This window comes from Tiliqua scincoides, chromosome 2 (genome assembly GCF_035046505.1).
Source record: "Tiliqua scincoides isolate rTilSci1 chromosome 2, rTilSci1.hap2, whole genome shotgun sequence".
Taxonomy (NCBI): domain Eukaryota; kingdom Metazoa; phylum Chordata; class Lepidosauria; order Squamata; family Scincidae; genus Tiliqua; species Tiliqua scincoides.
This window is the reverse complement of record NC_089822.1, coordinates 70,777,673-70,792,461: the sequence shown is the minus strand read 5'-3', so window position 1 is coordinate 70,792,461 and position 14,789 is coordinate 70,777,673. Positions and strand designations below refer to the sequence as shown.

Genomic DNA, 14,789 nt, shown 5'->3' with positions numbered 1-14,789 from the left:
ACTCTTCCATCCAAATGCAGAAAATGCATCCAAATCCTTAAAAGGCGTTAAAAATGTCACTTCCATTCTCTGTTTCTCTGTTAAACCGGAAGTAGCGGTTTTTCAGCTGCTGAGCTCAATCTGAGCTTGGCAGAGGTCAAGGACAGATGTCCGCAGCATCTCCAGAAGCAAGGGGAGCAGAGCTCCCTTCATCTCCAGAGAAGGTGCACATGGGGGTGCACGTGCTGGGGGACCCCATCTGATCCGCGGATAAGTGAATTCACAGATACGGGATCTGTGGATATGGGGGACCCACTGTACAGGGAGAGACTAGAGCTTGCGACAGCAAGAGTTTAGCTTCCCTTGTGATTGCGCATGTGCTCTGTGGCTTCTGGATAGGCCTTTGAATGCCTTAAAGTGCCACAGTAAATGTATCCCCAGCCATTCACGTCAGCACACATCAGTGACGCATAATACTTATTATTTTTTGTTTCTTGTTTTGTAGGACAAAGTTGGAGAATTTGCAAAAATGTCCAAGATTGACCTACTTGAAGCCACAGAGAAGTCAGTTGGTCCACCAGAACTGTATGAATTTCACCGGAAGCTAAAAAACTTCAGGCAGCGAGAACGTGAACTTGAGGTCAGTGGCTTCCCTTTTGATATGTGTAGGAAGTATTTTCCCAGACTTTCCCACTTTTATAAGCAATGCTTAATAATTGTTCAGTGTTAGGAGGAATATGTAGTAGTAGAAGAGCTCTTCCTTAGGCTCAGAAGTTAGGGTTTATGCTTTTTGACTTTGATAAGAGTGGAGGTGGCATACGTTAAGAACATAAGAACATAAGAACAGCCCCACTGGATCAGGCCATAGGCCCATCTAGTCCAGCTTCCTGTATCTCACAGCGGCCCACCAAATGCCCCAGGGAGCACACCAGATAACAAGAGACCTCATCCTGGTGCTCTCCCCTACATCTGGCATTCTGACTTAACCCATTCCTAAAATCAGGAGGTTGCGCATACACATCATGGCTTGTACCCCATAATGGATTTTTCCTCCAGAAACTCGTCCAATCCCCTTTTAAAGGCGTCTAGGCTAGACGCCAGCACCACATCCTGTGGCAAGGAGTTCCACAGACCGACCACGCGCTGAGTAAAGAAATATTTTCTTTTGTCTGTCCTAACCCGCCCAACACTCAATTTTAGTGGATGTCCCCTGGTTCTGGTATTATGTGAGAGTGTAAAGAGCATCTCCCTATCCACTCTGTCCATCCCCTGCATAATTTTGTATGTCTCAATCATGTCCCCCCTCAAGCGTCTCTTTTCTAGGCTGAAGAGGCCCAAACGCCGTAGCCTTTCCTCATAAGGAAGGTGCCCCAGCCCCGTAATCATCTTAGTCGCTCTCTTTTGCACCTTTTCCATTTCCACTATGTCTTTTTTGAGATGCGGCGACCAGAACTGGACACAATACTCCAGGTGTGGCCTTACCATCGATTTGTACAACGGCATTATAATACTAACCGTTTTGTTCTCAATACCCTTCCTAATGATCCCAAGCATAGAATTGGCCTTCTTCACTGCTGCCGCACATTGGGTCGACACTTTCATCGACCTGTCCACCACCACCCCAAGATCTCTCTCCTGATCTGTCACAGACAGCTCAGAACCCATCAGCCTATATGTGAAGTTTTGATTTTTTGCCCCAATGTGCATGACTTTACACTTACTGGCATTGAAGCGCATCTGCCATTTTGCTGCCCATTCTGCCAGTCTGGAGAGATCCTTCTGGAGCTCCTCACAATCACTTCTGGTCTTTACCACTCGGAAAAGTTTGGTGTCATCTGCAAACTTAGCCACTTCACTGCTCAACCCTGTCTCCAGGTCATTTATGAAGAGGTTGAAAAGCACCGGTCCCAGGACAGATCCTTGGGGCACACCGCTTTTCACCTCTCTCCATTGTGAAAATTGCCCATTGACACCCACTCTCTGCTTCCTGGCCTCCAACCAGTTCTCAATCCAGGAGAGGACCTGTCCTCTAATTCCCTGACTGTGGAGTTTTTTCACAGTTGTTCCTTCCCTCCTTTTTTTTTTTACGTTGTTTACGTTTTTTTTTACGTTGTTCCTTCCCTTCTTTGTTCTCCCAGCAACTCTGTGAGGTAGCTTAGGTTTAGAGATGGTGACTGATCCAAGGTCACTCAGAAAGCTTCATGGCTGAGCAGGGATTTGAACGTCGATTTTCCAGGTCTAATTTCAACTCCAGAATCACTATACCAGGGGTCTTCAACCATTCTTGTGCCACGATCTCAATAAATAAAGTATATGACTGGGGACCCACTATCAATCCCACCTCCTCCTGGGTCTGTATCTGCCCCCTCCCTGCCCCCAGTGCTGCCTACCCCCCTGTCCCCATTATGCTCTCCCAGCACTATTAATTGTAACTAAATATTCTTATTAGAGAAAGTTTTCACTAGTGCCAGGCTATTTTAGCACCATTGCTAGGAATCTGAGCAGTACTAGGACACAGTCTCCTGGTACCTGAAGAGGTATACCAAGTGCCTCCCCCTTTACCTGGTGATGCTCTAGTTCAGTGGTCTTCAACCTTCTTCATCGCTGTAAGTTCCCATGACCTCAAAACTGAGGCTTCATAAGCCAAAGATTGAAGAACACTGCATTACACCATCCTGGCTGTTTTCCTCAGAAAGACCTCTTTTCCTCAGAAAATGGGACATGAAACAATTTATAAAATGAAAGTTGTTTCTTTTGTTTAAACAAAATAAATATGTTCATATTCTGGCAGAATTCATGCAAGGAGACCAATAATACCCTAGAGAAAATGAAACAGAAGAATGAAAGGTGTAAACAGGACATGGAACGATACCATGAATATAAGCGTCATGAAGATTTAATTGCAATGCTTAAGAAAAAAAGACCCTGGGTGGTAAGTTCTTGAAAATGTGTCTTAAAAATGTGTTTAATAAGTTGAAGAAGGTGATTAGAAATAAGCCATACAGCAAGAGAAAATAACATTAAATATACTTTAGATAAAAGGAATCATAACACTTTCTTTAAATCATAACCAGATCAGAAAAGTGTACATTCTTTAACGTTGTAAAATATAATCTTTGAGGATTCATGTTTAGCTTCATTGAAACTTTATTTGGTTGAGATGCTTTGCCTGGTAGTATATTCAGGTTGTAATCCTGTGCACACTTATGTGGGAGTAAGCCCCCCTGGAAACAGAGGGACATATTTCTGAGCAAACATGCATAGAATTGGATTGTCCGCCTGATTCTCTGCTATGAAAAGCAATGGACTTAGCTTATGCCTTTAGCTTCATGTAAGAACAGTCAGCCACAGCATCTCTGATATTTCATGGCTATTCAACCATTTTGTTCATGGTTCGGAAACCATTCTTCCTGCCTTAGTACTTAACTCAATGGGATAAAAATCCACATTCATAGATTAATCAGAGTCACAAATGCATTAGTCACTGACCAGGTTCAGTTTACTATACAGGAACAATAAAATGTGACCGACATCTCAGTTGCATTCAGTTCATTGGGCTCAGTACCATGAAAAGGAACTTTTCGGGCCCAGTCCTGTCCCAATTTTCTAGTGCCAGTGCAGTCACAATGCAGCCCTTAGGTAAGGGAACAAATGTTCCCTTACTGTGAGGAGGTCTTCGTGACCTCCTCCCCCCTCCAGGATGCAGCACACACCCTATTGGCACAGCTACATCAACATCGGAAACTTGGATTAGATTGGGCCCTTCCTCACCCATACCCTGGCAGTGCATAATGTAACTTGCTAGGGTGGACAATCTGGACCTCTCCACAGAAACAGTGTTTTCCACCTGTGCCTTGGGCTTTGTTCCTTTACAGCTAGGGTTCTTTTAAAAAAAAAATGTATGAAGTCTATATGGAATTGAATATGGACTGTGATTAGTGCTGCAGTTTTCAGGAATTGGTATCTGTAGTGATGTGATTATGGATTATTAGGTTTGGAGCCCTCAGGAGAAAGACCATCTAGCAGTCAAGGACTTGAAAGCAGCAGAAGTCAATTTCAGTAGTCTGGACTTTACCATCTCCTGACCTGGAGGACTTATCTGGAGCTCTATGCACATTTTTGGGGCAATGATATATTATGCAGTAGGGGACCTTTTGGCTGGTTGCTCAAATGTCACTTTATCCTCTCCTATCCTGCTGTTGTAGCAACTGGGACTGTAATCATGGTTAACAATAGTGGGAAGCAGTTATCCCCACAAAGGGAACAAAGTGTTGCAAGGCTGATGGACTAGAAGGGTCTACAGTGATTATGGTGGTCTCCTAATTTTTTTAACAAAGTTATAATCCCAGAAAGGGACTGAGCATGAGAGCAACTGCCTTGCATGTTGAACTCCCAGGTTCAATCCCCTGCATCTCTACTTGGGACAGAGACAAATTCCTGTTTGCAACTCTGGAGATCCACTGCCAGTCATTTTTGTTAGTAAAGAATCTAGCTGCTAGATCAGGAGTGTCAAACTCATTTCATACAGTGGGCCAAACAGCATTTATGATGCCTGCTGAGGGCCGAAAGTGATGTCATTAGGCAAGAAATGATGTCATTAAATAGGTCATAACAAGAAATAAGCACTTTTTCTCACTTAGGAACACATTTGCTGCAAATGACAGAAAAGATGCAAATCTTGATCACATTTCAAGATATAGCAGAGTCCAATTATCATGCGAGCCACCCTTTCAACAGTAACACCTCAGCACTGCTCAGCAGCTGAGAACCCGAGGGCCAGATAGAAAGCTTCCATGGGCTGTATCTGACCCCCTGGCCTTATGTTTGACACCTCTGTGCTAGATAGAACAATGGTCTGTCTCTGGATAAGGCAGCTTTTTATGTTCAGTCTCTGATCTAGTAACAAAACAGGGATTCAAATAAATTAATCTTAAATTAATTTTTGGACCAGAATTGGTGCTATTCCTTGATCATCCCTTTTCAAGCTTAGACTGAGCAATGCCAGGGTAAGTGCCTGAAAGTGTTATTCTTCTTAACATTATTCTTTGTGCAGTTCCTAAAGATTACCATTTGTTTATAAAGCCAATAATGAACAAAGCAAGCATTAACATTAAACAACCCTTTATTCAACACAGAGGTATTCTGCCTGTAATTGGTTTGTGTGAATTTCTTCTTAGGTCTATGAAGATGTTCGTAAGCAGTATGAAGAGGTAAAAAGAAGTCGCGATCTTATGAAGGGGGAATTAAGAGTATTAAAAGAAGCCCAGGCTCCCTTGACACGTCGGATCCAAGAGGTTGACAAGCAGTGTGAAAATCTGGATGTCAAAATCAGAGAAAAGGTGTGTGCTTTGAATTCATAGTGCCAGTTTGCTTGCAAGTATTGTGGGAGCCCATGCTTTTAATTCTCAAACAAAAGGCTTAGTTTGTTGTCTGGAACTGTGTTTTAAGCAGATTGTTGCAGGCTCACTTTTGGTTGCTAGTTGTTATTTTGTGGTGATCGGTAACTTATTTATCCCTGCCCTTACTTCCCTTGGCATGCAGAAACCAAGTGTATTTCTTGTCCACTATCAAAGATTTATTGGCATTAGCAGAGAAAGATGATAGCAGCTTCTCATAGTTTGTTAAGAGTGCCAGCTATATTCTGGGAAGGTCGTGTCTGACTTTTCTTCTGCCCTGTGCTAGGAAATTAGCCAATTTTCAACAGCACTCAGTGACATAGGCTGCTTTTGCGCAGCTGCCTTCTTCTTTGATTCATTCCCTCTGATTCCCTTTGATTCAGTTCCTGGCCTCATTCTCAGTTAGGATGCATTTCCCTTCTTCAGGGCTGATTCCAGAGGAGAAGACACCAACAAAGAGGGCATATCAACCCTTTTTAAAACAGTATTGGCCATAATGGTTGTACAGTTCACACTGAGGTTATGAAAACCAGTGTGACTGTGCCTCAGGAATAGAATTTAAAATATAGTGAATGGATACATATTGTTGGCATGTTGGTCATGTGCCAGCATGCTCACATAGACATCAGTAAAAGTAAGTTTTATAAATTTTGAAATGCATATAACCAAATGTAAGGAATTGGATCAAAGAGATAGCACAAATGTTTGTTTTGAAAACTAAAAATACTGTAACTGGAAAAAAGTTGTGTATTTATTAGGTAATAATAAAGATTTATTTGGCTTTTGTCTTTATATACTGCTCTTCTTCCAAGGAGCTCAGGGGCAGTGTATATGGCTCCTTCCCCTCCTTTTCTCCTCACTGTGGCCCTGAGAAGTGAGTGAGAGTTATTGACCCCAGCTTCACCCAGTAAGAGTCATGGGTGAGTGCAGATTCTGATCCAAGTCCTGAACTCTGATCACTAGACTTGCGCTGTGCTTTGCAGAAGTCAGACAATTCTCACTTAAATTACAATTAAAAGTGTGTGCATGTGTGCAGCGTGAGGACTGTTGGTGCCACCCCTCTCCCCATCTTCCCAGTGACTGCTTGAGAACTTTGGAGGCCTCTAATATTATTAACAGTATTTATATACCGCTTTTCAACTAAAAGTTCACAAAGCAGTTTACAGAGAAAAATCAAATAACAAGTGTTGTTTGATATTTTATTATTCATGATAATGAACAAATTTATTTAGTAATCTGAAATTTTAATATGACAATTTTGAATATGCTCTTTTTTCTTTTCCTTTTTGTTTTTTTTTGTTTTTGCAGAATTGGTCAGTAGTATTTGTGGTGGTGTTTGTTGAATTGCCAAGAAAAAATCTAGGCTTTACTGTGTCTTCCCCCCCCCCCAGTCAGACCCTGTATTTTGTCCGCATGCTCCCCTCACCCCCGGCTCATCATGCTGACTGTAACTTTTTAACATGCAGTTTTTGGCTGTTATGAGGGCAATTGAGGGCTGTTGTGTTGGCAATGACATAATTACAGCTAAATTCTTTTTTTAATTCCCTCAATATATAGACTCCAATCATCAGAGAAACAACTCAAAAATGTAAACAGCATCAAGATACTTTGGAAAGGAAAGACCAACAAGTAAGAATTTTGTTGCTTTCCATAACTCAAAACTGTCTTAACCCTTAATATGTATTGTGCTCCAGTGTAGATTTTGTACCTTTATATATTACATTTTTAAAAATTAAATTTGCTGTCAATTTTACGTATTAAAAATTTGTGATAATTGGTAGAAAAACTGCTTTTAAAATTGGGTTAATTTATTATTATTATTTATTATTATTTATTGGATTTGTATTCTGCCTTTCTCCCCGAAGGGCACCCAAGGTGGCTAGTGCCCAAGGCACCCAATTTAAATGCATATTCCTGATATGTCCCAGGTAATTATTTAGAATCATTATGCTTTTTTAGTTTTCAAGTGGTTGTTTTTTGTAGCATTTTAAATGTACAAAGACTTGGTCCTCTTAAAAAAGCTATTTAGACAAAACAGGTTGGCACCTCAACATTGTAAAGTGCAAGTACCATTGCTTTGAAGTTATAATTGTTTCAGTTCTCTTGGCCAACAACACAAACTACTTTTCAGCATCTTTGGATTACAGACAAAATGATTTGTGATTCAGACCTCGTAGTAACCTGCAACAGAATGGTGCATTGTATTCTCAGCCCCTAAGTAGTGTTCTCCAGTCATCTGAAACAGGAGCCTGGTTTCCGGAGAGGGGAAAGGAAAAGGATTGTGTTTTAAATTTCTGCTCTCTTGAAACTTTCCCTTGTTTTTGAGCTCAGATTTGGAATTGGTTGCTATCTCTGAGCCCTTAACACTATGTTAGGTGGGGAGTTTCTGGACCGTGTCCTTTTGTTTCTTTCTGAAACTTCCTCATATAACATCTGACCTGGTAAAATGGTCTACCCCCTGAGAAAATGATGAATCTGAATGGATTCCTGACTGCTCTTGGAATTTTTTACCTTTTCCATGTATATTAAGTATTGGCAACCTTCAGTCTCGAAAGACTATGGTATTGCGCTCTGAAAGGTGGTTCTGGCACAGCGTCTAGTGTGGCTGAAAAGGCCAATCCAGGAGTGACAATCTCTTCCACACTGGGAGCAAGTGCAGTCTGTCCCTGGTCTGTCTCCCTGGCTATGGGCCTTCCTTCTTTGCCTCTGACTGCTGGCAAAGTGTCTCTTCAAACTGAAAAAGGCCATAAACTGGGAAAGGCCATGCTGCACAGCCTGCCTCCAAGCGGGCCGCTCAGAGGCCAGGGTTTCCCACTTGTTGAGGTCCATCCCTAAGGCCTTCAGATCCCTCTTGCAGATGTCCTTGTATCGCAGCTGTGGTCTACCTGTAGGGCGCTTTCCTTGCATGAGTTCTCCATAGAGGAGATCCTTTGGGATCCGGCCATGATCCGGCTTTTCATGCAGTTTGGATGGCAGAGGTAGTGAATACTGCACTGTGCAAGGTTATTGTTTCATATGGTTTGAAGGAGGGTGTCATTGAACAAGCTGTCTGGATTCTACCATTCTTGATCAGTATCAGCCAGCATCAGATTTTCCTCTTTGGGCATGGTGATCAAGTAGGTAGTGGGTTCTCATCTGCAGACTGTCTTTGATGATACCAGTTATCTGGATTCTAATCTGGGTTGCAGTTATGGGGCTGAAACAATCCTGGTTGTTCTATGAAGGGATGAACTATGCTGGGATCTAGGCAGCAGAATATGTCCCTGCTGGTTCTGCTGGACATCTCAATTGCTTTTAATACTATTGGTTACAATACCCTTGTGGGCACCTAGCCAGAGTGGGGTTGGGGGATACTGTTTTAGAGTGGCTCCACTCTTACCTGTGAGGTCAATTTCAGAAAGCAACATTGGGAGATTGTTCCTCATTTCATTAGCTTTTGGGGACACATACAATTTCTTCTTGTCCTCCATGGTCTTTAGCATCTACATCAGCTGTCACAGAAGACTGCTGTGTCTGGAAAAAGCCTTCCGTGTCCCAGCCAACACTTACTGTTCCACCATGGCACAGCTTCTTTTCCAATTTGATCACTGCATAGGGACACTCTGGGCAATTGTGCCTATTGCCCAGCATCCCAGCAGGATGTCTGGTCGGACGCAACTGATTGGAGCATCCCTGTGCAGTGATCATGTTGGAAAAGAAGCGGTGCCATGGTGGAATGGTAAGCACCATTTATGGGGGGGGGCAGTTTTGTCCAAACCCTGTATCTGGCCTGCAGGCCAGGGTTTGGAGAGCCCTGATCTATATCCCAGTCTATATGAAAGTGCTGGAAAAGATTGTCCAGAGGTTTGGAGTATGCTGCATCTGTATGCTGGTGACATCCCACTCTACCTCTCATTGGAGGACAGGGGAAGTTGTGGATATTCTGAACCAATGTGTAGTTCAGGAGTGACCAACCTTTCAACTAGAGGCTCCTGGACATTTAACAATCATGTTGAAGAGTGAATTTCAGCAGGTGCAGCTTGTCATCTTACAGGTGCTGCTGTTCAGTAGATAGCATTTAATCTGGATGAGTTTACAAGCTGTTCTGGATTGTAGCAATCCTCTGGAAGGGTCAGGTTTGATTTTTGATGGCTTTGTTTCACTTCTAAATGGATAGGGAGCAGACTATCCAGACTGGTAGTTGAAGGAATTACTGCAGGGGTTTTCAGACTTCTTGGGAGTAAAACTTCAGAGATAAGTTCTTGCAGAGGAGAGGGAATGTAGTGATGCAATCTCCAGGACTGTGCCTCTGTTGGGAGTGCCTCTGTTGGGAGTGTCAGGGGCTGTCCTTTACTTACAGGAAGCTGCAGCGGGGTCCCAGGGGTGTGGGGAGCCCTGTAGAAGGCTCTGCAGGGCTCTCCAAAGCGCAGAGATTGTAAAAATAATGATCGTGGCCAACTTCTGGTTTCGCGATCGCAAACCCTATGCTGCAGCTTGTTGTAAGTAAAGGACAGCTCCAGACACCCCCATCAGCAGTTTGATCCTGGGGTTTGTGTTGATGCATTTCCCCTCCCTGACCCTTAAAGGGGTAAACGCAAAGGTCCTCAGGCTGGGGAGCTGGGATGCCCCAGTTTGAGGATCTCTAAATTACTGTGTTTTTATCGTTTTTGCATGCGTATCTGAGCTAGGAATATTAGCAAAGTATGCAAATTTGTTGTGGGAATTTGTTTTTTGGTGACATGATTGGAAAATGTTTCATTGGTATTTTTTTGTAGATTGAGGATGTTAAACGAGCTTTGAGAACAAAGAAAGAGGAAGAAATTGATCGACAGAAAAGAATACAAAATGCTCGTAAGATGATAGAAGACTGGACTAATGAACTAAAAAATACAGAGAATTGTGAGGATATTCAACCTCAGATGGATTCTGTTAATGCTGAGCTGAGGCGTTTGGGAGAAGAGAAGGCAAATATTGATGGTGAAATAAGTGTTTTGTGCAGAGAAAAGGAGAACTTGCAAAGAGATAAAAAAGGTAAATGGGCTTACAGCATAATCTTATACTGGTGTAGTGGTTCTGGAGTTGAACTTAGACCTGGAAGATCCAGATTCAAATTCCTGCTTAACCATGAAACTTCCTGGGTGAACTTGGGCCAGTCACTGTCTTTTAGTCTAACCTACCTCACGAGGTTGTTATGAGGACAAAATGAGGGAATGAACTATGCATACTTCCCTGAGCTCCTTGGAGGGAGGACAGTATATAAATGTGAAAAATAAAATATTTACTCAGAAGGAAGACCCATTATGTTCAAGTGTGTATGGGGTTGCAGTCTTACAGTGCAATTCTAAGTATTTAACTCCGAAGTAAGTCTCATTGAGTTTAATGGGACTTAGTCAGGTAAGTGTGTCTGTGACTGTAACCTTAGAGTCCAATCTAAAAGTGGTTTTGGCTGTCACAAAAGTGCTGTAAGGGGAGTGGTGGCAGTAAGGCTGAATCCTAACTCCCCTCCTGGGTGGCCCGGCCTAATGCTGGGCTGCTAGGGTCTGCGCCACATATTTAGGTGATGCAGATCCAAATAGCCCCGTTCAACCCCTGCTGCATTACTTGGGGTAAGGGGAATTACTTGCCCTTGCCCCGAGTTGCCCCACAGCCAGCCCCAACCCTGCTCTGGATACAGTGTAGGCCAGACAGCCTGCCTGCTTCTGGGCAGGTTAGGATTGGGCTGTTAATCTTGTACTTGCTCGAAGTACTGCTTTTTATTTCACTGGAGTAAATTGGCTCAGTAATCAACAATGCAAATTCTTCATATTGCAGTACTGAGGGCCCAATCATAACAAACTTTCCAGAGCAGATGCAGCTGTGCCAATGAGGCATGGGCTCCATCCTGAGGTTGGGGGGTCAGTCATGGACCTTGAGGACAGCCTCCTCAAGGTAAAGGAATGTTTATTCACTTGGGGCTGCGTTGCAGCTACATACGTGCTGGAACGTTGGTTAGAATTGGGCTCTGAGTTTCTTTCAGCCCTATTTTAAGGCCAGGAATGGAAAGGTACAAATTTAACTCCTAGGATTCTGGCCTTTGGTATGTGGAAGTATTTCCATCCACCAGGGGTAACCCTACTATTGGCCCAGTTCAGTTGTAATGGGAAACTGTAATTTTCCACTACATGAATGAGCCTCTGTAAGTCAAGGGCTTGTATGCTTCTCTCATGCACAAATAAAGAAAGGAAATATTTTACTTTCAGTTTGAAGCAAGCCACAGTTTTGCATTATATCTGAACTTGGGAACTGTGGTTTACTTCAAACTAGAAATGGAGAACAAACCAGAATTTGAAACTACAGATTGGTCCTGGTTAGTTTTTCCATAGCTGTGGTTAGGGGAAGCACAGTTCCAAGATGGTAGATGGGTGTGGTTTCCTTCAAATTGAATGTAAAAGCTTTCCTTCTTATTCATGCATGAAAGAGGTGGAGAGGAGAATGGGAAGTATGCAAGCCCTAGACTCAGAAGCACATGTACTGGGAAACAGCATTTTCCCATTATGGCTGGTTTTGGTTTTGTTTTGTTTTTCAGATCACAGCTCTTGCTATATCAGAAGCTGATCCCACAGTTCTTCCAAATTTTGAGAATGACTTGTCACATATGAGAGTGACAGCTTTTGGGAGAGGACTCAGAAAGCTCACTGCTCATCTGGAGCTTTCTGCACAGACTTTTGAATCCTGGCCTTAGTGAGGGTTTCTGCCAGCACAGAGGTTGGTTTGGGGAGAGGGGCGTTAATTGCTAGATGATTAAAAAAAAATCATCAGAGTTGTCTTTCTTTGCTAGTGCAGGAGCCAAATTCATGTTGGACCCTTTCAGAAAATTTGACATGAATCTCTCCATATTTGCAAAGATTAATCCATGATGGAAGAGAGCAAAAAGTGAATGAGCCTGTCATTAAGCACCTAACCCAATTCAATTTCTTACCAGTAACTCAGTAGTGCCTACCACTGTGATCACAAAGTACAGTAAACATGACTTTTAAAGCTTTCTCAAAATTACAGGGGTAACTGATCGCATTATAAAATTCGACAATATGATGAATCTGAAAGAAGACATGCTCAAACGAAGATTTCAGGACACGCACACTGCTCTTCTGTGGCTAAGACAGAACAGAAACCGGTTTAAAAGACTTGTTTGTGACCCTATGATGCTTGCAGTAAGCTAATCCAGTTGAATATTTTGCTACTTCATCATCACTAAAATCTAAATGCCAGTTCTGCTATAACCCTATAATTTCAAACCCTTCCTAAATAATTCATTGTTTTTAACATGAGCAATCAAACTTAGCATTCCTTGCCTTGATATCTTGAATTGGCTGCGTGGGTGTGTAATTCTTTTCATGCAACCATAAGTGCAAAAAAGTACAGAATATTATTTTACTTGGAGACTTTGCATTGTTTTGATATATTGCATTCATACTGAGCTTGTATTTGAGGCCTGAAGAATGGACATTTTCCTTTATCATCCCCCTCAGAGCTCTTTATGAGTTGTCATTATGTTTAAAAAATAGAAAGAAAATCTTATGTTTGTGTATTTATTGTGACTGTTGTCAGTTGCCTTGTACGACTGGTTCAACAGAAAAGTGAAATATAAATATTTTAAATGAATAAAGAATTAATATACACTGAACCCTCTTTATCTGTGGGTTCCGCACTCATGGATTTGACTCGACGCAGGTGCTTATCCACTCTGGAGGGCCTTACGTAACCTGGATACCACTGGAAGTGTCTCTGAGAGTGTTCTGAGACATGGGAAAGCATCCTGGAGGTGTCTGTAAGGCAACTCTGATTTTTTGCCAAATCGGAAATACCTTTCAGAAGACTCCAGCAGGGCTCCTGAAGTGTAGGGAGGCTGCATGTGGCCTCCCCAGGCCTCAGAAAGCCTTTCAGAGGTGTCTGGAAGGCACTTTGGTTTTTCAGGCCAAGGCTCTCTGAAGATTTGATTATGTCTCAGGGGTTCATGAACGGATCCTCCGCAAATACCGAGAGCCTACTCTAGCATTTAGCAGAGGCACATGTTTAGCAAATTGAGGTGAAAGGATCCAGTATTAATACTTTCTCTCTGTTGGTGAACTTGAAAGTGTTGGTGCCCTGCCCTCACTGAGCTTTATGAGACCTCCTGAAAAGCATTATGTTCTGAGGTGAAATGAAAGCTTCCTTGTAGCAGTAAAAACATAGAATTGGACATCTTTAGTACATTTCAGCAGCTAATTTGGGATCAAATAACTAATATGTTTTTTGAATGAACTGTCTCATGCTTCTTCTGAGAATGTTAAAAATGATGCTGCATCGAAGTTAAAAGGAAGTTTTTTAAATCCTTTTTAGATTATTATGTTTTGAGGTTATATAGTCATTACCAGGTCAATTGAATTGCAACCATATCCTGGTCTGAGGACATTAACTTTTGTTTCATTCTTGATGAATATATACTCTAAACCAAATATTTTCAATCAACTTTATACATATATGCAGTTCTATCAGTGTACTTTATATAGAGTGAAAAGACAGGCTCGTGTCCTGATAGATTTATAAGACCAATATAAAAGAGACAACAGAGGAAGGACGAACTGGAGGCAGGAATAAACCGGGGAAGCTTTTGTGAAACAGTTACACGTACTTATACTTTGTTACACTAGGGAATGGGGAATAAGGAATAGTGTCAAAGTCTTCACAGAAAAGTGAATTATAAGAAGGGATTTGTGGGTAGTGAGTGAGGAAGCAATATCTTTTTTATTTCCATTTGGAAACAGAACTTCACCCTTCTCTAAAAACTGTGTTTTCTGTACTGTTTGTTGGTTCCTTGTTGGTTTGATTTTTCAATGAGTTTCAGCCTCCCTTCATAGTTGTTGATGTGTTTCTTTCTGCACAGATCAATATGAAAGACCAGAAGCATGCTAAATATGTAGAAAATCATATTTCGACCAATGACATGAAGGCCTTTGTGTTTGAAATTCAGGAAGATATGGACCTCTTCCTAAGCGAGGCAAGGACTTAGTCATACATTAGTAAACACTGGTTAGGGTAAGAATCGTCATATTAAAGAGCTTAATAACAATAATAGTATGGTAAAAGATGTGTTAACTGGCATCCCATGATGAATGGGGAGTTGCTGGTTAACCAGTTAGCAAAGTTTTTGCTTAACAAGGCTTGTCAGCCAGCTGTTGCCTTGCCTATCTGACACAGCTCACTTCTGTGGTGGTGCTCTGCCTGCTGCCTCAAGAGGGTGCCAGTTGCCAAAATGCTGGTTAATAATAATAGCACTAAGCCTTTGAATAGCATTTTTTTGTGTCCAAAGTGTTTCACAGCTCTCTTGATGCTCTCTTGATGCTCTCAGTAGGTGCAGATGAAGCCTTTCTGAGGCACAAATGGAGGTTGTTTTAGAACAGGGGCCTCCAAACTCCG

The 14,789-nt window shown here is 42.1% G+C and overlaps 1 protein-coding gene across 1 annotated transcript in view; it reads left to right on the top strand.

The window, feature by feature from the left end:
• The window catches only part of SMC5 (structural maintenance of chromosomes 5), a 59,760-nt gene that overhangs the window by 8,448 nt on the left and 36,523 nt on the right, over nt 1-14,789 (top strand). Inside the window, exons 5-11 of the mRNA XM_066614112.1 lie at nt 485-619; nt 2,771-2,911; nt 5,157-5,318; nt 6,933-7,004; nt 10,130-10,385; nt 12,390-12,544; nt 14,257-14,370. Of these exons, the coding sequence (XP_066470209.1) occupies nt 485-619; nt 2,771-2,911; nt 5,157-5,318; nt 6,933-7,004; nt 10,130-10,385; nt 12,390-12,544; nt 14,257-14,370 (1,035 nt within the window). The remainder of the gene's footprint in view (nt 1-484; nt 620-2,770; nt 2,912-5,156; nt 5,319-6,932; nt 7,005-10,129; nt 10,386-12,389; nt 12,545-14,256; nt 14,371-14,789) is intronic.